The sequence below is a fragment of the Notolabrus celidotus genome, chromosome 14, assembly GCF_009762535.1.
Source record: "Notolabrus celidotus isolate fNotCel1 chromosome 14, fNotCel1.pri, whole genome shotgun sequence".
Taxonomy (NCBI): domain Eukaryota; kingdom Metazoa; phylum Chordata; class Actinopteri; order Labriformes; family Labridae; genus Notolabrus; species Notolabrus celidotus.
Window position 1 is genome coordinate 14,187,043 of NC_048285.1, and position 26,462 is coordinate 14,213,504.

The 26,462-nt window shown below is 40.7% G+C and overlaps 2 protein-coding genes across 2 annotated transcripts; one reads left to right on the forward strand and one right to left on the reverse strand.

Moving 5' to 3' along the window:
- Window positions 1-84: 84 nt before the first annotated feature.
- slc19a3a (solute carrier family 19 member 3a) lies at window positions 85-2,794 on the forward strand. Its single transcript, XM_034700740.1, is given in 10 exon segments — window positions 85-364; window positions 705-940; window positions 1,047-1,545; window positions 1,620-1,698; window positions 1,924-2,116; window positions 2,219-2,291; window positions 2,293-2,329; window positions 2,332-2,360; window positions 2,460-2,490; window positions 2,493-2,794. Coding segments are annotated over 10 exon segments (1,440 nt in total). The 5' UTR covers window positions 85-217; the 3' UTR covers window positions 2,609-2,794.
- A 675-nt stretch (window positions 2,795-3,469) lies between these two features.
- agfg1a (ArfGAP with FG repeats 1a) lies at window positions 3,470-25,698 on the reverse strand. Its single transcript, XM_034700739.1, is given in 17 exon segments — window positions 3,470-3,637; window positions 4,550-4,665; window positions 4,810-4,962; window positions 6,411-6,536; window positions 7,524-7,604; window positions 7,823-7,920; window positions 7,922-7,994; window positions 8,594-8,680; window positions 8,683-8,751; window positions 8,754-8,810; window positions 11,173-11,244; window positions 11,968-12,090; window positions 13,182-13,344; window positions 13,866-14,031; window positions 14,704-14,819; window positions 17,204-17,297; window positions 25,329-25,698. Coding segments are annotated over 17 exon segments (1,821 nt in total). The 5' UTR covers window positions 25,496-25,698; the 3' UTR covers window positions 3,470-3,577.
- Window positions 25,699-26,462: the final 764 nt, after the last annotated feature.

The following is a 26,462-nucleotide window of genomic DNA, read 5'->3' on the forward strand; positions in this document are numbered from 1 at the left end:
TAAAGTCTAGAGATTTGTCTGGTTTAATTTGTGACGCATGACCTGAGGTGTAACGTCACCTTCAGGCTGTGCTGCTCTTTGACCGGGTTGTTGATTGACAAACCAAGCTCAACATTCAGACAACCGCAGGTGTTCTTTCACAAGGAGGCAAGAGGAAAGAAGTATCACGACGAGGAACGTATACACATACCTGACTTAGGTGTAAGAACAGTAAAAGATGGAGGCAGTGAGGAGGTGGAGGGCGGACTGGAGGTATCCCACTACTCTGCTGTGCATGTACGGATTCTTCAGCACCGTGAAACCACTGGAACCTTTCCTCATCCCATACTTTACAGGACCGGACAAGAATCTGACAGCAGAACAGGTACAAACAAGAACTTGAGATTAAAGGCTTAACAAATCTGAAATGGGAAATGTATGATAATATAACTCAGACAGAAGGACAACCATTGCTTTGTATGAACATTTGATACACCTTATGCCTTTAATACCTACTCAGATCGACTTTCCTGTACTTGCTTGAATTACATTCTCATATTATATTGTGAAAAAGCAAGCCAAGCTGGTGAACCACTATACAATCTTTATAGACTGAGAGGTAAAAACATCCATTGAGGGTTATAAAACCTTTGATTTATTATCATGAAGCAATAAACTTTCCATCCCACATGCAATTTATTCATCTTCCGGTCTTTCCTCATCAGGTTAACAACCAAATTTTTCCAGTATGGACATATTCCTACCTATCTGTCCTGGTGCCGGTGTTCCTGCTGACTGACTGGCTACGTTACAAGCCTGTGGTGGTGATCCAGTGCGTTGCCCTCTTCATCACCACAGCGATGATACTCTGGACAAAAACCGTACCAGCTCTGCAGGCCATGCAGTTCTTCTACGGGGTCGTGACAGCCAGTGAGGTGGCCTATTTCTCCTACATCTACAGGTCATGTGCGGTAGCTTAAAGGGCACCAGTGCAAGCAAGGTGTCAGGATTTTTCATTCAGTGCTTTTGGAACAGGCATGATATTTTGAATATGTTGTTTGTTACAGTGTGATAGATCTGAAGAGGTACCGGAAGGCCACCTCTTACTGCCGCAGCATTCAGCTCCTGGGGTACACTGTTGGCTCTGTTCTGGGCCAGCTGCTCATCAGTTTTAAACTCATGTCCTACAACAACATCTTAGTGTTTACTCTAGTTCTCACTGCCATTGCTCTCCTGTTTTCGTGCTTCTTGCCAATGCCTCAGCAAAGCATGTTCTTTCATCGTAGACAGAAAACAGTGAGTACAAAGAGGCATGAGGAAGGGATTGAGGATGCAAATGAGGGTATGAACAAGTCAAAGGTACCTCTGGAAGGAGAAACAGAGGATGAGAAAGACTCCAAAGCTGAGGAACTTGAGGAGTCTGTTGGTTCTGAGCGCTGCAGCGAAGTCCTCCTCCAGCTGTGGAGGGACTTCCGTCTGTGCTATTCCTCCAGACAGCTGCTCTACTGGTCAGTGTGGTGGGCGATGGCCACCTGCGGCTATAACCAGACTGCAAACTATGTGCAGGTCAGTAAAGAAGATGACATAGACAAATGTTGGAGTACCTTCAGCTAAACTGATCACTACAATGTTCCCTGCAGGTGCTGTGGGAGCATGTGCAGCCTTCTCAGAACTTCAGCGTCTACAATGGGGGAGTGGAGGCAGTGTCCAACCTGTTAGGTAAGCAAACATTGAAATGATTTAATCAAGAATATGGACAATTAAAGGAGAAAAAAACACATGTCCTGTTGTTGTGTTAGATTGAATTTTACCACACACAAAGGTGTATTCCAGAAATATAATATAATTGACTAAAACAAGGAGGTGAATTGTCAAATTTGTTGAAAGACATCCAACCCATGTGTATCATCTAAACTATGATAATCCAAAGTCTGTGTATTACAGGGGCAGCCACAGCCTACAGTATAGGCTTTACTGAGGTGAGATGGGAGCAGTGGGGAGAGCTGGCCCTGGGTGGTTTCTCTGGACTTGGGGCAGTAGCACTCTTTGTCATGACCTTCATGGACAACATCTGGGTCTGCTACGTCTGTTACGTCATTTTCAAGTGCCTGTACATGCTGCTGATAACAATAGCCATGTAAGAGCTTTAATTAACCATGAAACAGAGCTTTCTAAACCTCATAGAGACCTTATTTTATTGAAGAAGGCAGAGCAAGAAATAAAACATGACTTCTCTTAGGTACCAGATTGCAGCTGATCTGTCAATGGAGAGATACGCACTGGTGTTTGGCGCGAACAACTTTGGAGCACTGGGCTCTGCAGACGATCATCACTTCTATTGTGGTTGACAGTCGGGCCTGGGCTGAGGCATCATTCCTCAGGTGAGCCAATCTGATGAGAAAACATCAGGTCTTCAGCAGAAGATGTTTATATGTCCATCCAACACTTATGTAATGTTTTTCATGTGTGCTGTTTTGCAGTTCATCGTATATTCCGTCTACTTCTCCCTCATTGCGTCGTATTTGCACTTCGAGGACTCTTCACCATAATGAGAAACACAGAGAAGCAGCAAAGACTCCACCCCTCCAGTCAATATGAACCTCCAGGCTGTGACGAACACAGGTTCTAATGGCAAGGATTGATACTTTGAAGCGGTGATAGTCACTTGTGCTTTTGGTCCCAAAGCCTCCACATGCTGGTTTAAAAAGCAGAAAAAGCTTCAAATGACTGACTGCAACATAAATATATCTCTCTTTCCTTTTTTTTATACAAAACAAATTGTACAAGATGTTTATAAATCCATATAAATGAATGGTATGCTCAATTCTTCTTACGTAAAAGTTCAGTTTAAATATATATATTTTACTGTATATATTTACATAGTAACTTAAAATTCGCTAATACCCAATGTAAGTGGTTTCAGTTCATGAGCCATCCTGGACGTGGGTGACTGATTTCAGAAGACATTGTATCTGGGACTCTGTCAACAGGGCGGGGGGGGTGAGTAGAGAACAGTCCCCTTACGCAGTAGTCAGTCTCTCTTGTATCTCTTGAAGCAGAACAGGCCTTTTTTTTCTTAAGTGAGATAAATCTGCTTAAAAGTATCCTGCACAAATAAACAGTTTGGTTCTTCACAAATACGTAAGTGCAGTACCCATTAGCTTTTCCAAGCAATAGTTCTGTCTTAGCAATCTTGTGTAGTACATAAACAAATACTGATAGTCACAAAGAGCTCATTTCCTTAAAGAAACATATGTACAGAATTGCAGCATAATGAATGGGATACACTGTATGCAATAACTTAGTTTTCAGCCAGTTTGATTATACATTATGGTTCAGTAGAGGCCAGGCCAGTTCACAGGTTAAATAGAGAAGAGGGGATCAACCTCTCCCTCTGCACACACCATCACTTTGTCATGTAGCCATCGACGGTGTCAGCAGGACCGTCTGTCATATTGTTCAATCTGTGACAAACTGCGATAGAAAATACAAATCCTTACAAACATTGTGTTTTTAAAGCTACTTGTGAAACAAAACAGTGCAATAGGTGCAAGCGCGCCAGTTGTTGACCCTGTAGTGGTGCTGATTGGATGGATTGCTATAAGAAGGGATTTGTTGAGGAGCCTCCTGCTGGATATTGTGCGGATGGACCAGCACCCTGGAGAGAAAGAGGGACAGATAATCAGGAAAAGTAGTATCTCTTAGCGCTGATTAGAGAATAAAATAGATTAAAAGATTAGGGGTGGCCCCAAATAGTCGAATATTCGACTATTCGTTCCAACAATCCTTATTCGACTGCCAATCTCATAGTCGAATATTTGCATATGAATGTGGATCATTCCATTCAAACCATGGGGGTGCTCAATGTCTAATTTTACATTATTTTCCTGTTTCCCCGTAAAAATAGTGTCTCATATATCCTATTTTTATATAAATATAAACTTATTTAAGACGCGATGAAAGACAGTTTTAAAAGGTACTGTTAAGGTATTTAAAAACCCTTTAGCTGCTTCAGGTTTGATTTTGAACATTATACAAATGTTTAGCCTTAAGTTGGACAACTACTCTCCGCAGCGCTGCTCTCCGCTGTGTGAACACTGTTTAAATATCTCCTGATTCCTATTCTATAACGGCGCGTTGTTTCCATTTTTAACGGATGGTGGCCTTATTTGAGTTTTCTCTCCATCATCACCTCGTTGTTTTGCAATATAGATTTAAAAAATCTAAGTTTTATACTTATAATTCTCTGTTGTCCCTTTACTTTAAGCTACGAGTCTCTTAATTGTAAAGGGTTATGCGTAATATTGTCATGCGGTCACCATCATGCAGACTTTGGGGTCAATAAGGAAAAAACACAAACATTCGACCTGTTCGTCGACTATGGGCAAATCTGATGAATTAGATTCGACCTAAGCAATCCTTAGTCGAGCTCACCCCTAAAAAAGATCATGTTTATCTTTAATTCCACCACATTTTCCATCACAGCTGAAACAATACTAAATATGAATAATTTCATTATCCATGATTTAATTAGGCTGTTTCCCCTTCATTCTTTTGTTGAAAATCATGCCATGAAGCCCTTTTACTAACCAGGAAAGGGGTTGCTGGAGACCATAGGTCCAGCCATGGTCTGTCCAAAAGGAGTCACAACAGGCTTTGCCTGGCCATAGACTGGATACCCTCCACCTAAAAAGAACATTTTTTTTGTCATTGAGGAGATATGCAGCATTATTATAACATCCCCAAACAAAACAATTATTGTCTTCATTCATGTTTAAAGTGGGTGAACCCAATCCTGCACAAAACAAAAGCCTGACTCCAAACACACACCGTTAGGTTGCTGAGGATAAGCAGGGGGCTGAGGGAAGGGAGCCTGGCCAGGAAAGGGTTGCTGGAAGGTTCCACTAAAGCTGGTGGGGAGGTTGTAGGCTGAAGGGTTCCCAAATCCAGCCGGCATACTCATGGAGCCTGTGCCAAATGATGCTGCAAGACAGCAGGAGAGCAGTTGGTTAAAGAAGCCAACACAAAACCCTTCCATGGGAATTACAACACAATATGAAAAAAAGGTCTCTTCTATTCTAAAAACAATCACGCACACACACACGCCATTGAGATGCTGCTTAACAGGGGCTGGCATATATCAGCTGAAAACAAATACTAAGAGGTTATTTATATCTGCAGTTGGTTAGAAAGCATACAGAAGTAAACTGAAATGGGTTAGCGCATAGGGATAACAGAGCATTCAGAGGAAAACGCACGCACACACATTACATCAATGATCACAATTTGCAAGTTAATAACTGGACGGAACTCTGTGATCATTCATGTGTGTGCCAATGTCATGATGGTCATTGGTGAAGAACAGTAACAGCCCCACAGTGACTGTGGTGAGTGTAACAACCAGCTGACAATTGAGTGATCCAATCTTTGTCCAAATGCTACATTCAATGAAATATCTTTTACAGAGTGCATGACTGAAGGTCGAAGACATTTCTAAAGGAAAATACAACCTAACAAATTCAAATGTGCAGGTTTATTCATTGAAGGAAGCATTTTTTTTTTTGCAACATCTAACCCAGCCATGATTACATTATTATTTTAGTACATTATAACTTTTAACAAGTAGAATTAATTCAATAAGGCAGAATAGTTTATGCTTATGGCCAACATTTTCCAACATGAATGGAAAATGTTGAGGAAGTCATTATCAGTGGATTTACAGGAACCAAAGAGGACACTCCACTTTTTTTTCAATATTTCATTTTTTAAAGGATACCTTCATTTATTTTTATGTTCATTCGTAATAAAATGAACTGTCCCCCCACCTTCCTCTCCGTATGAATACAGAAACAGCCAATGTTGCTTAATGAATGATTTTGCTTTAAGGTTTTCAATGAATTGATATTCATTCCACACTCAGACTGTTTTATAACTTTTGCCTCTACAACATTTTCCTGTTAGTATTACTTCATGAGAAGGCACAGGCAGAGCCAAAGGGAAGCAGATAGCACAATGTGAACCTACCAAAGGCTGGAGGGTAACCCTGCCATGAAGAGCCCTCATCAAGCCTGTCCAGCATGGCGAGAGCAATCAGACAGAATACTTGATCTCAATTTTAGAACCTTACCGCAGCTTTCATCTCTTTTGAGCACACAGCGTAATGGTGAGGAAGCCGTGGTACTTTTCCCACATTGAACAACATGTGCTGTCAGCACTGCTTATTACCTGTGTATTCCAGTTATCTCTTTCCTGATTGTTTGCCACTTTGATTGGCAGTGGTGCCTGAGGCTTAACCACTGCAGAGGCAGCTGAGGCAAAGGTCACCAATTTAGGTGTTCACACTGTATTACACACCTTAATGTCCCATAGAGAGTTTGAATGGTTGGTGTAGTATAAGTACTATACATTCACAGGACATAAACAAGACATACCTGCTGCCGCTGCTGCTGCAGCTGCCGCTGCTGCCATATTTGCTGTTCCACCGTTGCTCTGGAATGGGTTGGTGGTTGCTGCTGCAGGGGCAACTCCAGCAACTACGAACGGATTAGTTGACTGACCTGTTGAAAAGAGATAAAGTCAACAAACAAGACTACAAAGTATGAAAGAATGAAGAGTGGACATGTACAATAATATTGAGTTATGAATAATGGCCATTTGTCCAACTAAACACATCGAGAGTACAAGTTACCTGCTGACTATTTAAGATTTACAAAGACTTATCCAATTAGATCAACTTGTCTGCTGTTATTTAAAGCGTATAGGCTGCACACTTTCCATACAACCTCATATTTCAGTAATAAAATAACTAGCAAGGTAGCTTGGCTAACATTAACTTTAAAAAATAACCAGAGCAAAGAGTAGAGCATATCCATTTTTTCAGAGAATCCGGAGAAAGACTGTACACTAATACTGGAACGCCGAGATCTGTGGGCCATCATGGTGGTACTGAATTCAAAACAAACATGACTCTGTAGTTGAAATCATGGCATTGGCTCAAAGTCACCTCCAAAAACCTTTGTCTATGAACACGGTTTTGTCTCTGCATCCAGAAATGCAGGTTAAAACATGCTAAGAGGAAGCCATGTTTAAACATGATTCAGAAACACCAGCAACTTCTCTGGGCCCTGAGCCCATATAAGGTGGACTAAGGCCAAGTGTAAAACTGTCCTGTGGTCTGATGAAACAAAATTAGATATTCCATTCAGAAATCATGTAGACTGCGCCACAGGGATTACCGTACGTTAACAGAGTGTTGTTTAAGAGAAGAAGTGATGCAACACAATGGTAAACATGCCCTGTCCCAACTTTTTGGACTGCTTTTAGTTAAATATTGAGTGTAAATAATTGGCAAACCATCAAAATCTGTTTTTAGAAACATTTTACACAACATCCACATTTTTCTGGAATTGGGGTTGTATGATTGGCACGCAGATCTGCCAACTGCTCTTAACCAGAATAGTTCTTCAAGATACATCAAGCCTTATTAAGCCTCAGTGTCCCAAGTAGCATCCAACCATAACAAAACTGCCTGCACATTTGCTCACCTCCATAACCTTGAGCCATGCCTGGCATGCTTTGTTGTGCTTGTGCTGCTGACACCCCAGTCTCTTGGCCAAAAACGACCCTGTGAAACAGAGTCAACACATGTGGTTATCAGAATATCTGGCAAAATAATAACAATGGGAAAATAAAAAAGACCAGAGGCCACCAAACATCTGTGTGATAAATGTATTGCTACAGTATATATGTAGGTCAAGTTGTTTGGCAAAGAATTTAGTTATACATTTGGACTTCTTGAGCACACTAAAACAGGAGCTTTAATATGATGAGAAAAATGTCTCACCTTGGGGTGCGCTGGTTGTGTTGTAAACCCCGGTTGCAGGGACTGGAGCGCCAAATACTGTGTCAAGCTCAGCTAGAGCAGCATAGCGGTCCCCCTCCTGTTGCCTGCCTCTGGGGCACACTGCCTACTCCTGCCGATAAGGCTGCACTCACCCCGCCAGGAATACCACCTCCTAGAATAGAGCACATTACAGGGAAACCAGGTTACATCTTATTAGGACTTATCTAGTGTTGGAGGAAAATTCTAGCTTCAAAAGACAGACAAAAAGGTCACCAGATAGCTGCCATATCAACCTACTGAAATAAGGAGGAATGAATGTTCAATCATTAGGAAATATGCATTTTCTATCAGTGAAATACAGTTTGTAATGTGAAGAAAAGAAATAAGCACTAGCCCATATGTGCCAGTGTCAGAATTCAGACCATGTGACTTAAAAATTTCTGATGAAAAAGGATTCTTTAGAGCAAGGAGGTACTTCCATCATATCCAGTGGACTGAGATTTTCTGGACAATAAAAATGGTAGGACATCTAAAAGAGCAGCAAAGCCTTGACTGGGTGAAGAACAAGATATGAAATTGGATGTTCACTTAAAAAAGGGAAAGTTCTGTTTTAAAAGAGAGCAATGCTTTCCATGGAAAGGGGGGAAGACTCAGAGGGATTGAATTCTAAAGACCTGATACCATAACGTTTCAGCTGATACTACTTCTTTTGGTAAACCTCTTTCCCTAAATGCTCAGATCTACGAAACAGGCTTGGCAGGAGAAGTTTACCTTGCTCTGTATTTGCAGAGCTAAACACGTTATCCAGGTCAGCCAGGGCTGCGTATTTATCGGCATGGATGCTAGAACTCTGTACACATCTGTGCCAGCTCCTGTGGAGTTACTCTGGGAGGAGGGACTGAAGGATCCAAAGTCAGCACTACACGATTGGGGAAGTTGTCAAAATTTGCAAAATTGGCATTTGCCAATTGTCCCCCTGTGGCGCTACCTGTATGAAAGAGAAAAATTAAAAAGTCATAAGGGGGGACCTGATTGGTTGGTTCTGAGAAAACAGCATTAATAAGAGGATGAGAGGGGGATACAAAGCTGCACAGAGAGTAAAGTTGGATGGAGGGGCTGGGATACCTTCATTTCCTATGGGATAGTTAGCTACACTACTAAAAACACATCTTCTACAACAATGCGCTATGATGGTCCACTGTTTGCCTTGGAATCCTGAACAAATAATAGCAGAGATGTGCTTTCCTTGGCTGTCATGGTTATATATCTGAGTTAAGCACTCTAACTGTGACCAAGAGTAACAGCCAAAAGCAACGGCTATGTTTTATGAATACACCAAAACAATTTGATCATTCACTTCAACATATTACTTCAACAGAAAAATCGTAGTCTAAGGCATCACAGCGCTCTTATTGTCAATCAGATCTAAATTGAGCTAAGGAAGCACACAGCTAGTACTGTTCATGGCTTTTTTAAAGAGACTACAAGAAGAAAGCTAGTTCAATAATAACTATTCTAGACTTTTCTCTTTTTTAGAAGAGACATCGCTATCAATGTTGGTCAAGACATCAAAAGCAAACCAAGACCTAAGCTAAAGAGAGTGGATTATTTTGGAATACAATAAAGGACTATCTACATCACAATATTAATGCTTAACTCAGCACAACAGAGGCTATCTCATACACTCAGACACAGCAAAGACTTTATGACCCGAAAGGGAAGAGACAGTCATTTTAGCATTGTCAGTGAAACCAGCACAAGAGTTCCATTCAAACCAGTCTGGTTGAATTGCATTTCATGGAGAAGTGTTAGAATAAAAAAGTGTTTAGAGAGGGAAAAGGCAAACTGTTCACCTGTCAAGGGCACAGGCTCAGAAACAATCTTGCATGCCATGGCTGACGTACTGTGTCAGAGGAGGATTTAAGATGCCCAAATAGCAGTAGGTAACGAAGAAATAAAGGAGGCATTTATCAACCTTCTTTCAAACTGATCGATACATCATTCAGCCTCCGTTTTATTGTAATGGCATCATTTTTCCTATATGCGGTGTCAGAAAGCGTAAGAAATCAGTTCTCAGGATCATTTAGCAACTTTGTCATCAATTGCTTGTTCTTGCAGATTGCACTCTGTGTGCAATATTGTCAGCACTGTCTGCAGTGCATGTGGCGCAGCAGATGGTGGTACACACCAGTCACAATCTACAATACTGTTTCACTTTCTTGGATGAAGTCTGAGTAGGACACTTTTAAAGTGCTTATATGTGTTCACATTGTGAAAAATCAACACTGAAAAGTGTTTTTTTTCCTCAATCTAAAATCAGTAATGATATCAGTCTGGGAATCCAATCAGTCCAGCTCTTCATGGCACATCTGGTATGTTTAAGCCTAACACCTTGCATGACCTTGATATTATTTCTAACGCATCAGGCTTTATAACTTGAAATTCACTATGGTATATTAATGATGTAGTACACTTTAAGGGTTCAGTGTTCTTGAGTTTTTACCATAGACTGTATAAAGTATGGACGTAGTATCCGTGACGTCCCCATCTGTTTCTGAAGCACTGTTTTGAGGCCAATCGTCGGCAGGAGCCATATTGCTGCTGTCGAGCAATGTGACATACAGAGGCGGGATTTGAGCCTCCTCGCCAACAGCTACAGTGCTCCCGCCTGTCAATCAAGTCAGCTGTGCCTCTCATTGGAAGAACTCATAATCTAAATAACTTTGAAATTGCCACGTTATGAATAAATTCACCCCCGTACAGTGTATGCAGATAGAGAAATGAGCTCTCCAGACTACACTCGTCTTTTGTACCAGGCTGTAAACATGTTTATTTCTGCTGTAAAAATCGTCTTTTTTGAATTGGTGTGTATGTGGTTTCCGGTACTAGTTTTTAGCACTTCCGCATTGGACTCATATTTTTAGACCGGAGATTGCCTCTTGGTTCTAACCTTTTACAGTCTATGGTTCTAACAGACTTGAGGTGTAATATGTTCTGAGAAGGAAGGGAATAGACATGTGATTTAGTACTGTGACTGTCTGATTCTAACATGTTTTTCATTTTATTTCCCTTTTTTATTTATTCCTTTTTTTGCATGCTTTTTCATGTTCTTGAATTTGGGATATCCTCTATAGTGATCCTAATTAATGCCAGCAACAAGCAAACCTTAAATCATTATTTTCAACCATTAAGATTGTCTATAGTCAGCCAGAGTAATAAACAAAAAAAGAGCTCCATGCTGAGCCACACAGCACATCCAAAGAGACAAGGATCAGAGTGACTACATATTAGAGACATTGGCAAGAAGGGAGTGAAAGCTGTTAAGAGGACAAGCCCAGAGAGAGACTTACTGTGTGCACCCTGGAGAGGCAGCGCAGTGGCAAACTCACCCACACTGCAGCTGGATGAGAGCACAGTGAACGCTGGCAGCCCAAAATTAAAGAAGGGAGGAAAGAAATAGGGGGAGGAGCAATGTAAGACAGGGCGGAGAAACAAAAGAACACACGCAAACTAAAACCAGAGGTCAAATTATAAAAAAGGGTGAAGTCAAAGCAGAGCAAATGCTGCTGAAGCAAAAGGATGATATACATGTGAGGCAGAAAACACAGCTAATGCCAGATAGTGCAGTCAGTGTTTGTGGGAAAAGGATTATCTTACAAAGCCACAAGAGAGAAAGGAGCTTTATTCATCAAGCAGTACGCATACTAAGGAGATCACTGTGCTGCACTACACAATGATAGCTTTATCCAGCAGAGGGCGCTATGGTGCAGAACATGTTTCTGAAGGGGAGGGGGAGTCTAATTGTGTGTTTGGTAATCCAGTCACTGTTTTTTGTACGAGTATGTGAGAGAAGAGGAAAGATGCTGATGTAAAATGCCAACCATGTAATGAAGGATAATTAAAAAAAAACACATTTTATGCATGTTTTAAAAAATAAAAAATGACATGAAGGGATAAGGGAGGGCAGTGTGCACACAGGTAAGATGAGGACAACTGTATCCCTCAATTATTTTGTTTTAAGAGTACAACCCACCACATTTAAATGCAAGCTTTAGGAGCCAAGAGTGTGAGAAACATCCCATTGTACAGATGTGATCAAATCTTTGCAAGTGTATCAGTGGTCCGATGAAGAGAACTTGGTCTACCTGTGTTTGAGGGATTGAAGGGGGGTTGTTGGGGTGCGGAGGGGAAACCACCTGACGACCCAGACGTACTCCCGAATGCATCAAAATTAGCAAAGTCTGCATTTGCATTGGCATTCTGTGTCGCTGGAGGTGGTGTCATGACCAGGTTCAGACAGACAGATGAACAAAAAAAAAAAGCACAATGAGAGGAAAACACTGGATGAGATAAAAATAGCATGGATCATACATATAATGAAAAGAAATCATGGACTACAAAACAAATACGATGGACTATGTGCTAAATATGAGAGATAATCATAGAGTGATGCAATGTAAGAGAGTGCATGGTGGATTAAAAGGCAAACTTGTTGGTCTATTGTTCACCCTCTCCCAAGAGATACAGTCAGGACCCCTTGTTGAGCATGGTATTGTGAATGTGTGCGTGCAAAGCTCTAAACACACACACAACATTGATCTCAGGGGTGTAAATCTGTGCTTATTTTTACAATGAGAGGATGTCATGTTAGTCACTGCTATAAGAGTGAGTCTTGATGGCTCTTTGAGAGGAAATGAGAAGACATTATCCTCCTTGGAAAGCAAACACTAATAGCCCTATGTTACAGGCATTAGTAACCATGGAGATGTGTCTGTCTGTAGCATCCACAGTACTACTCCATAATGTAAGGCCGTGTTTCCCAATCATAGGAGTGCATAGCTGACATTTAAGAGATTCTGCCTGATCTTGAACTTCTGCCACTGTCTGTCTGAGTAGATGGTATTTAGTATGCAACATTAATCAGCAATGCAGCTTTCTCTTTAGAACACCTCAAGCATTTTAAATGACTCTAACATTACGTGACATGAAGTGCACCAGCATTTGCATACTGTTTTTTAACAAAAAGAGGTACACATGCCGATGTACGTTTTGCCTAAATTGCAGCTATTTTATTGGTGCCTGCTACAAGTGGTCAATACAAAGATACTAATGAGGAAAAGTATGCAGCCGGTTGCAAGTTACTTTCCACATTTAAAAGACCTTACCCCCATCACTGCAGTTATTGCTCATTTCCTGAATAACCTTACTACCCATTGTCTCGGGTAGCCACTACCTTGTGTTCTGCTGGCCAAGTAAAGATACTTTTTCTTTTCATACTCAGCTGTTAAAATCCCAGATCCCAGTGTCAACAGTCCTGCATTAGATACATTGCTAAGTCATTCATGTGTGTGTTTCTTACTTGTGTGGCTGTTGAAATGTGCAAAGTTAGCAAAACTGGAGCTGGCGCCAGCATTCATGTTGGGCGGGGCAGCAAAGATGTCTCCACCCAAGTCACTGAGGAGGTCAAACCTCTTGTCGTGGAACTGCTGCTGGTGGGTTTGTCCACGGCTCACCACTGGAGACTGGTGAAGGCAAGACAATGATGTCCTTAAAACTGCAGGTGTGTGATCTTGAACATGCACAAAAATACATCATCTTGTTTGTTTGGAAGAATTCAACAAGTTTTAAAAAATCCCTGATCGACACAGATTGGCAGTTTTGCAAATAAAGAAACGCAATGTCTCTGTCTAAAATTAACTTAATACAATTTTAAAAGCTAGCTTTCCTCTTCATCCGGCAGATTGATCAATCTCTGTGGGTTTTTGTGAGTCAAAGCAAAACACTGACTCGGACTAGCCGCTTTCTTTATTTACAGAAGAAAAAAATTGGGAAGAAACTGAAGATTTATTCTGAAAAGTCAAAGGGTAGGAAAACTCATACCCTTTGATAGTGTGTTGACAGGGCTGTATAAGTTGGAGTGAAGGTATATTCTGTGATGATAATACTGGTCCTCAAAGGTCTTTATGCAACTGATTTTTAAACCATGTGGCTTAGATTGCAAATTCAATATGTATAATACCTGCACACACTGAATAAACCTTACCTGGTTAGGTGGGGTGTTCTTGTTGAGGTGTAGGGAGGGGGCTGAGTCCCCCAGCAGGGACTTAAGTGGTCTGACCTCAGGAGTGCTGCTGGTGCTGCTGTTTGAGGAGCCAGAGATGGAAGCATGGACGGATGCCACTGCTTTGGCTTGCTCCTGGGGTACGTACCTAGCAAACAGTTTCAATATTGCGTTAGCAGCTTTAAAAAAAAACTAAAAAAAAAAAACACATCACCAAGCAAAACCACAAAAGACAGAAATAAGTATCCTGAAAAAACACAATGCAGAGTACAGGTGGTGCTTATGTGAGTGAAAGTGCCTGTGTGCAGCAGCACTTGGCAGGTTCAGACATGTACTGTTCATTTCTCTCATTAACACTAGGAAAACTAGGAAATGATAGAGGCAGTACAGCATGGACTTCCAGGTGTTATTATTGATTTAAAAACTAGATTTCTGTTAAGGCTGCATAAAATAACCTGATGAGCAGTCCTTACTGAAAAAATGTGTATAGGACAGGCAGTTTTCTGTATACGTCTACCATTAGTTATACTTTTATCATTAATTTCAAAGTCATGTCACTTTCATTTGAGTGCTGAATGGCATTCATAGTTGAACTTATTTAACCCCTTACTTCTTGGAACAACTTCCTTTAGCACCTAAAGCAGCTCTACTGTCATGACCTACATTCTTCGCGTTTAAAGACGGATATCTGGGGGCTAACTGCTACGGGCTGCCTGAGAGACATTCCAAGCCAGAGAGAGAGAGGGAAAACACAAAGCAAGGAAAGCCACATGTCTGCGCAGTGCACACAGCCTGATAAGTGTCCATAAAACCGACTAACCATCTTTTCTTCTCGTATTTTTCTTGAAGAAACTCCTTGACTTTCTGCGGTTCCCTGAAGTCTGGCACTGAGGAGGTCCTGTCGTCATAAAGGCCGAGCCACATCGGCTTACACACCTGGAAAAGATAGAGCAGCAGTGTTTGTTGTAGACAGATTACTGAAGCAGGAACAGTATCAAATGAGTGCAAGGCTATTCAAGCTTCATAATAAGCAAATAAGTTGTTTAGCCAAAGTGAAATAGTGGTTAAAAGCACAAGCAAATTGAAGGTAAAGCTATGGGTAAACACAGTGGTGATATAGTTAATCCCTTTGCTAAGGCCATGGAGCGCAGGTGAAGGTCAAGAGAGTATTCACTAATGTTTTAGTGAGGTTTACCTATTTGAATTGTTCCTTTATCAGTCTGAGCCTCACCTGCATCTGGCCTTGGCTCTGACACTGTAGAGTCTTGTAAAGAGATTTATAGGCTTCATGCATGTTTGAACTAACTACTCTGCTTCATTGTTATTTCATTATGTGCAGTGACACATTATTCAATAGTATGAAAGCTCTTTCTTATTTGTGACACTCTGGGTTGTGAACCTGTAATTGCACAATGGCATAGCATGTATTATGTGTTTCAGCAAGGTTTTTCAGCTTGAAGTGCTCTCTCAGGAAAGAAATCAAACTAGATGGAAGCAGTATTTTTACATCCGCCTTGAGCATCATCTCTCTACCCTTTGAGTCTCCTTAATGTCTGCCTGCCCTGACACTCCGCTACAGATTTTAATAGGCTGTGATCCCAGGTGGCATTGCTCCATTTCAAACGCTGTTTACGAGAACTGGCTCTTGGTGATCAGGCACTTTGGCTTATTTGCACTGCACAAATTTGTTGCAGCAGCATAATTTAAATGACAGACATTTCACATTATTTATCACCTCAAAGTATAATTTGACATTTTTGTAACAATAACTATTCATTCTTTTCAATATGGTTAAAAAAAATGTTCTTCCCTTACCATGTAACATCTGTCACATTTTTCAAATACAGAAAAATGCCTTCATACCATATTGGCCTCAAATAATCACAATTATTTCCTATTTCGCTCACCACAGATAACATGAAACCAAAATAAATGCCAACTATGGACATTGTCACCCATCTGTTTCTGAAGTGCTGTTTTGAAGCCAATCTTTGAAGCCTAACTTCTGTGGAGCTAGTTTGAGGTAAAGAGGCGGGCTTTGAGCCTCCTAGCCAACAGCTACAGTTTTCCCGCCTGTCAATCAAGTCAGTTGGGCCTCTTCTAATGGAAAAATGGATGCTGCTGCGTAAAGAAAAAAATTCACCCCCCGTACAGTGTGTGCCGCTCAGATTGAGCAATTCAGACTAAACAATTTTTTTGTGCCAGGCTGTAAATGTGTTATTTTTTAAATTGGTGTATGTGATTCCGGGTTCTTCCCGAGCCAGCCTGTTTTTAACACATTGGCTTCAATTCTCGGGGCTGGAGGTTGCTGCTAATCTTATTCATGCACGTTCACACACTGCTGACCATGTCGCAGAGAGCAATTTGAGATTCAGTGACTTGCCCCAGGACATTTCGGCATGTGACTGAAGGAGCTGGGATCGAACCGCAAACCTTCTGTTTGAGAGACGACCGACTCTACACACTGAGTCATAGCCGTTATTTGAGAACTATTTATTTTAATGAAGCAGTTAATGACAAATTCTGATCATAGACTGTATAATTAATGGACTTAGTATCCATGACGTCACCCATCTATTCCTGAACGCTGTTTTGAAGGTAAAGAGGCGGGCTTTGAGCCTCCTAGTCTACAGCTACAGTGTTCCCGCCTGTCAATCAAGTCAGCTGTGCCTCTCATAATAGAAAACTCGTAATCTTAATACTTTCGAAACTGCCGCATTATGAAAAAAATTCACCCCCCGTACAGTGTGTTCCAATTGAGAAATGAGCTGTCAAGACTAATTTTTCGTACCAGGCTGTAAACATCTTTATTTCTGCTGTAAAGATTGGCGATTTTGAATTTCTTCCTATGTGATTTCCGGTAATTCCAGAGACAGCCTCTAGCCAACACTTCCACATTAGCTTCAATTCTCACGGCCGGGAGGTTGCTGCTTGATTCTGATGCACATTTTGTTGCATTAGTGCCCTCCACTTAAGACCCTCATTTGACAAAAACTATGCAGCAATATTCTGTTTTAATATAGTTATAATAATATATATTAATGTTAATCCTGTTTCAAACTAACTCTACAATATGAAACCCTTTCTCTTGATTTTTGCTCCTGGGTTAAGGTTCTGATCTACAGTTTTTCTTGTGTGAGGAACTCTCTATGCCCATAGTTATGAAATGTCACTATCACTATCTTTAAATATGATTTTCACATATTTTACTAAAAATAGTTGTGGTTCAATGATGATGTACAGTCTGTAAAGCACAATGTCGAGGCGTTGGGAGACCTGACCTCAACTTTAACTGCTGTGACAGAGTGGACTGTGCTCACCTCATTTCCATGTTTCTGTAGGAACTCGATTTCCTGTTGCGTGAAGGTTGTCATGGAGATGGACTTAACTCTGTGGGGCGGATTCAGTCCTCGTCTGTGCGTGAAGAAATGGAAACAGGGATCAGTTTAATTCAGTGACACTTTTCACGACAGCCTCGTGCGGACAAAGTCCTGATCCCACCTCTCAGGACGGCGCCTTTTAATTAGCAACAAGCTGACGGGCTGCTGTGACTGAAATACAGACACAAACCACAAACACTGACAGAGAGAGACAGGGAGCGAACAGAACAAAGGAGGTGGGTGAAGCTCTCTCCTAATTGCTGCTCACTGCACTGAGGCTGTCAGCACAGTAACAGAAAGAGTGATCTCCCTTAATATAGAAACTTCCATTACAGAGTAACACCCATTAGGCCACACAAGCCTTGCTCATATTCCTCAGAAGGTCACAGCTCATGCCACAACAGCCCACATTAAACACGCCTGGTAGCTAGAATAGTGAAAAGAGAGCCAGCATTAGGCTTTTATATTAAGCTCTGGGGGCTTGCTTGTAAGTGAAAGTGCAGTGCTGGCTTCAAGGTCGCCACATGTTTTGTCTGTGAATGTGACCAATCAGCATCCAGCATAGAGGCAGATTATTTCAACTGTGCTCAGAGTGCGACTGCTGAGCAACACAGCTATCAGAAGAAGGAGAGATAAGTGATTACTGTAAAATCTGATATGAAACTGTAGCCTGTCATGTAAAACATTAATCCACAAGTATTCCAGTTAGTCTTTATATCCATTAACTTGCCAAATTCATAAATGTAACCATCAGACTTCAACAAACCAACATACACTTTAAGTTATTTCATATTCATCACCCACTGAGGAGAAAGTCAGACAACTGATTCAAATGAGGGTCATCAGTCAAATATCATTAAGATTCTCTCTGCATCAAATGTGACCTTTAATGCCTCTTTACTCAGTGTCCAAACCTGCCTTGTAGCAAATATACGTCAGCATCTGCATTCTTCCACGAGTGTCCTTCACAGCTTAGTGGCCACCCGGTAGCTGTTAGCGACAAGGCTTAAGGCCTGCCTCTTTATCTAACACTAGCTCGGACTAAGTTTGGTCGTGTTCAGCATTTCCAATATGGCAGCCACTGAGTTTTGGCTTCAAAACAGCGCTTCAGGAACAGATGGCCGACGTCACGGATACTACATCCATTTTTTTTACAGCCTATGATGGAGACATAATTGCATACATGTTCACCAATGCTACAATTTGATCCATTAACACATAACTCACCTATTTATCCTGACACAGTGCACTTTGATTTGTTGCACATTTAATTTTGACCCCTTTTGAAATGACCGCACCCCAGCTGATCATCACTGTACTGCAGTAAATGTTGCTCATTAGCTAACATGTTAACAGATAGCATAATACAAATCACCATAAGCTGGTATCAGCTGTATATAGGCCAGACTGATTTATCTGTCAAGCTCATGGTTCTAGCACATTGAACCTAAACAAATGAATATGCCCAAACATGTTGAAGTAGGTGTCTAATATTCTCTCCTTCCTCCATGAAGTAAGCGTGTGGTTGGTATTTAGGATCGTCTTCAACACGAACTTTCTGCTAGCAGGGGAATAGCCTCAGTTTCTCAAAACTTTCAAAGCTATTCTTAAACTATTTGGCACGTTTCGCCAAGCACTTTGATCGGGCAGCTGTGTCTTTTACGTATTTAAATATCTTTTAGCTCACAGTGGCTGTGCAGCTGAACTGGCGTTTCCCTGTTTTAGCTCAGGGATATGGTTGAAACTGCAAATTCATCAACTTATTCATTTTCCTGTAAATTCTGCTGATGTTACAACAGGCAGCGTTCCTCCATAAAGACACATAGAACAAAAGGCTTCACTTTACCACTACTTCTGTTTTTGTGTGAAATATTTCCATTGCTCCACTAACAGTCACTCTATTTTCAAAGTTGAACTTAAAAAACATCAGGGCCAGATGTGTGTGTTTTTCCTGTTGTGACATGCTTAAGTAAGTCTCCGTCCTCAAGGCACCTCTGGGTGCTGCAGATCCACCCCTCTGGGAAATTAGATCCTCAGTGTCACAATTGCAAACACAATGTCATACACATAGGAGTCAGATCCTAAAGGCCGTGAAATACTAGACAAGACTGCTCAATTATTTACTACTGTTACCCCTAACACAACTTGTTCTTATCTCCACCTGTTCCTTACTCATTCACCAATCAGCCAGCTGCTCTGCAAAGTATTACAAACTATAGATCCATCTTCAACAGTCTGGTCTGTCAAGCAATAAAGAAGCCATGCATCATTCAACAGTCTGTATGTAAACACATTTAAATAGCTGTACATTTGAGTCATCATTAAAACACTGACTCACAATAACAAGAACCCCATTGAACCTGGATCCATAGGCTCTACTGGGCTGTTGTTAACTGTAACACTTTGTCAACATGAGGCTAGTTTGTCATCTTGGTCACATCTTCTAAGAAGATATTTTAAAGCAACAGAAAGGCAGACACACCTCAACGATATACCTCACTGTTGACAGGATCTACCTCAGAAATCAAACACTGCCTAATCACACACTGGCTCAAATAACTGAGTGATAATGAATCAATCTACATCAATCTTTATGAGATGGATCCCTAGCTAAAGTTTTCCACCAAATGTGTCTGTCGGAAAATAGAAGCCGGAGTGTGTGTGTGTATTTCACAGAGCCCTGCGGTAGGTGAGTGATATGATCCCACAGTACTCTCAAGAAGAATAAACTAGGTCAGATACAGTGAGACAGCCTCCAAGCCCTGAAGGTCTCAAACCAAGGCGGGATCCTTACACAGTTGTTCAATTCTGATAAACTCAGTTTGATCTATTGTTCTTCTTTTTTTCATTTGCTTGTGTCATGTGTTAAATATACCATATGTCAACCTTGTGACAATCAATTCATCTTTCATCTTACAGTAGTCGTACACTAACAGGTGTAATAAGAGGGAATCATGTTAGAATCCGTCTCATTTTACATCCAGCCATTGCACTGAACAATACGACTTTCAGGTGATCCCTGTGTTTGGACTCCATGGTTGTACCACTCCCACCTAGTTATCATTACAGCCCTCCAGTCCCCCCCAAAATGTCTGCAGAATAGAGAGGCCATATCACAGTGAGAGCATGAAGACAGCAGCTACATCAGTTATGTAAAATAAAGTACTAACAAATAGCTTCTTACATGGTATTATATCACAAGTGGTTTCCTCAAACCTTGGCTCACCTATTTTTGCATCATGTCTGCTGGGTAGAAGAGAGTGTCAGAGAACAGCTTCACATATTGCACAATAAAATAATTATGACCTAGTCACTACTGTGTATCAGCTCATTTGCAAACTGTAACAGCTCCAGGGTGAGAGAAACTGGCAATGAATGATAAGTCTCAAATGAGAGGAAAGCCAATGCGCCTATCCTTCAACATGCTCCTTTAAGTGCGTATGAAGAGGCTTCATTTGACTCTTTAACAGTGTTCTTTAAAGCAGGGGTTCCCAAAGTGTGGGTCGGGACACCCTAGGGGTGTCACAAGACACAAATGGTGGGGTCGTGAGATGTCTTCCAGAATGTTTTTTTTTAAGTTATCTAAAAATATGTATTATTGTTATTATTATTATTATTATTATTACTATTATTATTATTATTATTATTATTATTATTATTATTATTTAACCTTTTTTTCTTCTACTAATCTTCCTTTTAGTTTGTACTGTTAATTATTATTTGTTTATTATTATCATTATTTATTTCTTATTTTTTTCTTCTCTTTGTTGTTTTTATATTACTTAAATATATCATTTGTAAACTTGTGGTGAACAAAAATACTGAAAAAAATGCAAGAAAAAAAGTTGAATGACAAAAGTTATCTAAAAATAGTAAATTTTATCCATTCATAGTAAAAAATATCGACAGAAATAGTAACTTAACTTGAAATAAAACCTTGACAATATAAAATGAGTAATGAGTTTTCTGCATTTCTTTTTGCCAGATGACTCCTAAGTTTAGGGTTAGTGAACAGTTAATTATCAAAAGCATCAGTAGGTTAAATCATAACAGCACATGAAACACAGCCACATGCTCATATAGGTAGGCTAAATTTCTGCAGACCAGCTAAATGAAGCCACATTAAATCACTTCGAGGGACAGTGGGGGTCTCGAGCATTTAGCACAGAGATTGCCAGAGCTTTGTTTCAGTGGCTCTCTGTGCTTCACATTCGCAGCAACTCATATGTCAGGGGCAAGAGGACAACCAAACATGCTCAGTTTCACAGTTCAAGTCATTTCTGTTCCCAGGCTGATGATTAATATTCTCCTGGACAGTTAGTGCCACTGACACCTCCCGACCTTTCTGTTCTGCTCTAGTCTCTGCTCGAGCCATGCTTACTCAGGGACACACGGGCCAAGTGGGGTTACTTCCTGCTCCGAGCAATTCTCTAGAAAGACACATTGTGAGCGGTGTTCCTCCTGGGAACGCCTCCACCTTCAGAAGGAATGTATTTACATTGGAGATTCCAGCTCCACCCTTTAAACAGCCACAACTATGCGGGGGGGGGGTTTGTGAGAGATGGTCTTTGCTGTCACTCCTGCAAAACTAAACACTGTTAATGAGAGGAGAAGGGTGCATAGTTGTCTTTGCAGGATATGTACTCATCATGTACTGTTTGGAACTTAAAATAGGCAAAGTAAAAAACAGTGAGGTAACCTTTAGTGGAAAATGCAAAGAGCGTTTTGCTTTCAAAGGACAGAATTATGCAAGCCCTCTTCTGTATTTATAAAAGAACCATAACAGGTAGACCCAAGGCAGTAACCACAACAGCTCATCATGCCTGAGCTTGAATCTTCAAGATGAGCTCTCACAATCCCTACACCTTTGCCTTTCTTGAACTACCATGAAAAAGAGAGAGGCAGACAGTGACTGACCTCTATGCCACTTCCTTTGGCACATGTTTCGGCGCATGCTGCTGATGTAGCAGCGCAGTGGGGCCAAACCACTTCCTGAGTCTACAGTCACACCAGGCTTCCTGTATACATCAGTCCTTTCAGACCCTCACTCCTCTGCTGGAAACAAGTTTGCAAACGACAATCCAACAACAACAGGATGTGTCTTTATAAAGTGTAAGTGAGAGTAACAGCACGGGGAGATGAAGGAGGAATTGTGACATGCAATCTGAAACTATACAAGAAGCCAATTAACTCACATAACAGGCTTTAATACCATTGGGTGAGCAGATGGGAAATTCACAGTGGAGTCCCAGCAGACCCACTGTTGAGGTGAAATAGAGGACAAACTCTGCCCATCAGCAAACACACCATTAATCTCATTCTTCCAATGCTACAGTAAATAACCTCCACGTTTCAAGCAGTTTGTGCAGCTTAAGGTCACAAACAGAGTCAAACAAGGTCTGTGTGAGGCAGAGTGTGAGGAAGGGTGGAGGAGTGCAGCCACGTTTACATCTGTTCCACTGTCAACATAAAATGTTAGATTGGAAAGTTACTAAGCAACAAATGCTTTCCCTTTCCCCCCTGCAACATTACAGGAATACTCGTTAATCAAACGGAAATTTTATTTGAATAAAGCATTAGGAAGAAGGACCTTTGTAGGCTGCGTAAGGTCTGACTGAGCAGAACAGGATGGAAGAATGAACAGCTTATTGAGTATCCTGCTAACAGCAAACTGATTTAATTCACAAAGGCTTGTGATAGGTAATGCACTTTATATTTGTGGAAAAGAGAAACTATTTTTGAATATAGATAGATCTTGGTGGGACAGTAAGTTTGCAATCAAATATATATGAGGAAAAATCGTAGGTTTGATAACAAGTCCAAGAAATGTTCATCAATAATCCTTCTTAAATCACTATGCAGGAGGTCTACTTAAAGGTACAGTGTGTACACAGGGGAGTATATGACAGTATTGCTCCTGTGATGCATTATGTATGATCCTTCCTTTACCAAGTAATCTTCATTAAAAAAACTTGCATGGTGTATAGTTTGTTCATTCTGTAGCAAGATGGGGGCCTCCATGGAAGGGGTCCCTCTCCTTCTGTTATATAAAAGGCTAAGTTAACAAGTGCAAAATCATTTTTAAATAAGGTGTTTATGCACTCATTGAAACTAGGGATGTACGATAATATCGGCACGTTATCGGTATCGGCCGATATTGGCTTAAAAAGGATCCATCGGCCAACACGTAGATATTTGCTGATATAATTAACCGATAAATAATGGGCTGCTGCATACTTGATTAAATGACCCTGATGCGAGGAGGAGCCAAGGCAAAGTCTTTCAACACTACAAACCTAATTAACCATCTCAAGACCTGTCACCCCGACTGTTAAGACGAGTTTCTGACAGCAAACAAGGAAAAGGAGAAACAACAGGTAACCGGCTAAATGAGTTGTAAAATATCAGCATATCGGATATCTGCAAAAAAAATCCAATATTGTGCATCCCATTCCCTAATTGAAACATTTATGAATATTATCTTCTATGTCTGTCTGTTCTGCTAAACACTGCTAAATTCTACACACTGTACCTTTATGTCTAAGGTTTCAAAAGTAATGTACATTTCATGTGAGCCAGATGTCAAAACACTGCCATCAGAGTGTGTAGGAGCTTCAAGAAGTACCCTGGCATGAGTGTTGATGATGTACTGTGCAGGATTGCTATACTTGGATGTGAGCTGTGCATCCCTCACATACTTTTTCACCCTTTCTTTGTTCTTGTTCTTTTTGTGAGTTTGGTTAGGTTGTCTTTGTACTGCTTGTATTACTCAGTGTATTTTTATGTTTTCAATGCTGTCACTATAAGGAAGTGTAAAACGGCCTCATCCACTAAAGATATGATCTATTTTATATGTGCATAAGCTTCCCTTTTGATCATTTCTGATTGTTTGCTTTATTATGTGTCTATATTGGAAAAGTTCAATAAAAACATAAAAATAAAAATAAAAATAAAAAAAACACTGCCATCAGAGAGCACTGCAATATCAATAACACAACTTTAAGCCAGTCAGGTTTTTAATTTGCAACTGATAACAATCAAGGATTGTTAACAAACAAGGACCATCAAATCACAAACAAGGATCCTGCAATGATTTCTCACTAGGCCACTTTGGATTTCTGTCAAATTATGGCACACGTCACCAAAAATCTCTTTAGCATGCAGCATTTGACAGCTGAATTGAGGTGGGATATCTTAAGCTGAATAAGAAGAAATGGAATGCTTTGCTAATCCCAAATCACACAAGCTGCAGATGCTGGGTTACACAACTGCACAGCAAAGCTTTAAATCAGCCCGGCTAACGCTATCTAAAGTCGCATCATCGAGCCAAACCACAACAATCACTGCTCTGGGTTTATTGCACTGATGTTATAGATGCATAAAGGACACACGTTTTGGTATCATTTTAGGGAATCATGTTCATGCTGGTGCACATGTTCCAGAATGTCTCGAGTAATACTTATAAATATGTTATAACTGGACACATAATAATAACTCGTGTCGATATTGCATTATCTGTCGCATCTCAAAATGATGAGGCTATCCCACGCCCAGAAAGCACCGGCATCATTTGATATTGCACATTTATATTAATGGCATTAAATGTACCTGCGATATAACAAATCACACTAATTCATATATATAACTTAATATCTCGATCATTTGCTAATCTATACATGTGTGCATGTGTCTTTGTACATGGGGGGTAACCACACTGTTAGCTTCGTCATAAGGTACAGCAACTGGTAGCTAGTGGCAGCTGGCTACTGAGTAACCTGCAAAACCAGCAAGCAAGACGCTGATATATATATGCACTGCCTGGCTTTAAAAGCTAAAGTTAGCTGGTGTAATGTGGCCTGCTCTGCTAAACACTGACACCTCTATGCACCCCGCCCAACGCAGCACAGCAAGACAATGTCAGAACAGCTAAACTCACATTGGCACAACTGGATGACTGTCACCGTTAGCTCGCGGTAGAAGGCTAACATGTGCCTCAGAGAGACCCAAAACGTTATATAGTGTGCGCCATGTCTAAGCTAAGGTCATTCAGTAACTCCAAACTTACAGGATGCCAGAGCAGGAGGTACATACGAAGGAGCCCACAGTCATATTGGCATAGGTTGGGCCGCGCTGGTCGCAGTCAAAGCACTTTCTGTTGGGAGGCAAACTCGTCATTTCTCTCAGCATCTTCAGGTGCTTCTCCTCTTGTTTTCGTTTCGCACTCGCCGCCATGGTGAGGGATACGCAACGGGATTAGATAAACCAAGGGAAGACCGAAGGGTCTGCTACAACTAAAACAAAGGTCTGTGCTTTTGAAACGATTGCCGGTCCGTGCTAAAGACAGGGAGGGAATAAGTAGCTCTGTTGTCAGGGGGCCTCGCGTCTCCTCAAACAAGGAGTTCGTGCACGGCTTCTAACGGAACAAGATGCAGCCTGTCATGTACATCCGCTTTCGTTTAAAGCCCGTTACGCAGAACCTCTATGCGCAGAACACACCGCCTGATTTTGGGCCAGGGCAAAATACTTATATTTTATATTCCTTACAACTTTTTTTTTAAATATATATTTCTATGGAGCTATTATTGTAGCAAAATTATATGTAAATGTGTATTATGATCCACAAATGTGTACACAGATTGAGATTCATCACTAGTATGCATTTGTAACTTATACATGTACTAATCGGTGTGCAGGTTTGTGGATTCATGTACACATTTAAGAGATAAGATAAGATATACTTTATTTTTCTCCCGTTGGGGGAAATTCTTTTGTTACAACAGCTTACAACACAGGACAGGGGAATACTAACATAGTTAAAAAATATAATAACAATAATAATAGCAATGACAAGGGTAAAATATAATATAATAAAATTAAATTAAAAAAAAAAAAAATATGGCAACTTGTATGGCAATTTGTGAATACGTTTACATATTTGTAGATGTGTGTATACATTTGTGAATCAGTTCAAGCATTTGTGGATCTTTGTACGCATTTGTGGATCATAATACACATTTACAAATACTTTTGCTACAATAATAGCTCCATATATTTCGTCTGTTTCATTAATGCAGTTGTATCTTGAGTAACAACATTACTTGTGGGTTTTAACACACTGCGCTTATGCTGTGAATGCTAAGCGAGTACGCAGTTTGAAAGGCGTAGATGAACATTTATTTATATACTGGTGTCTATATAC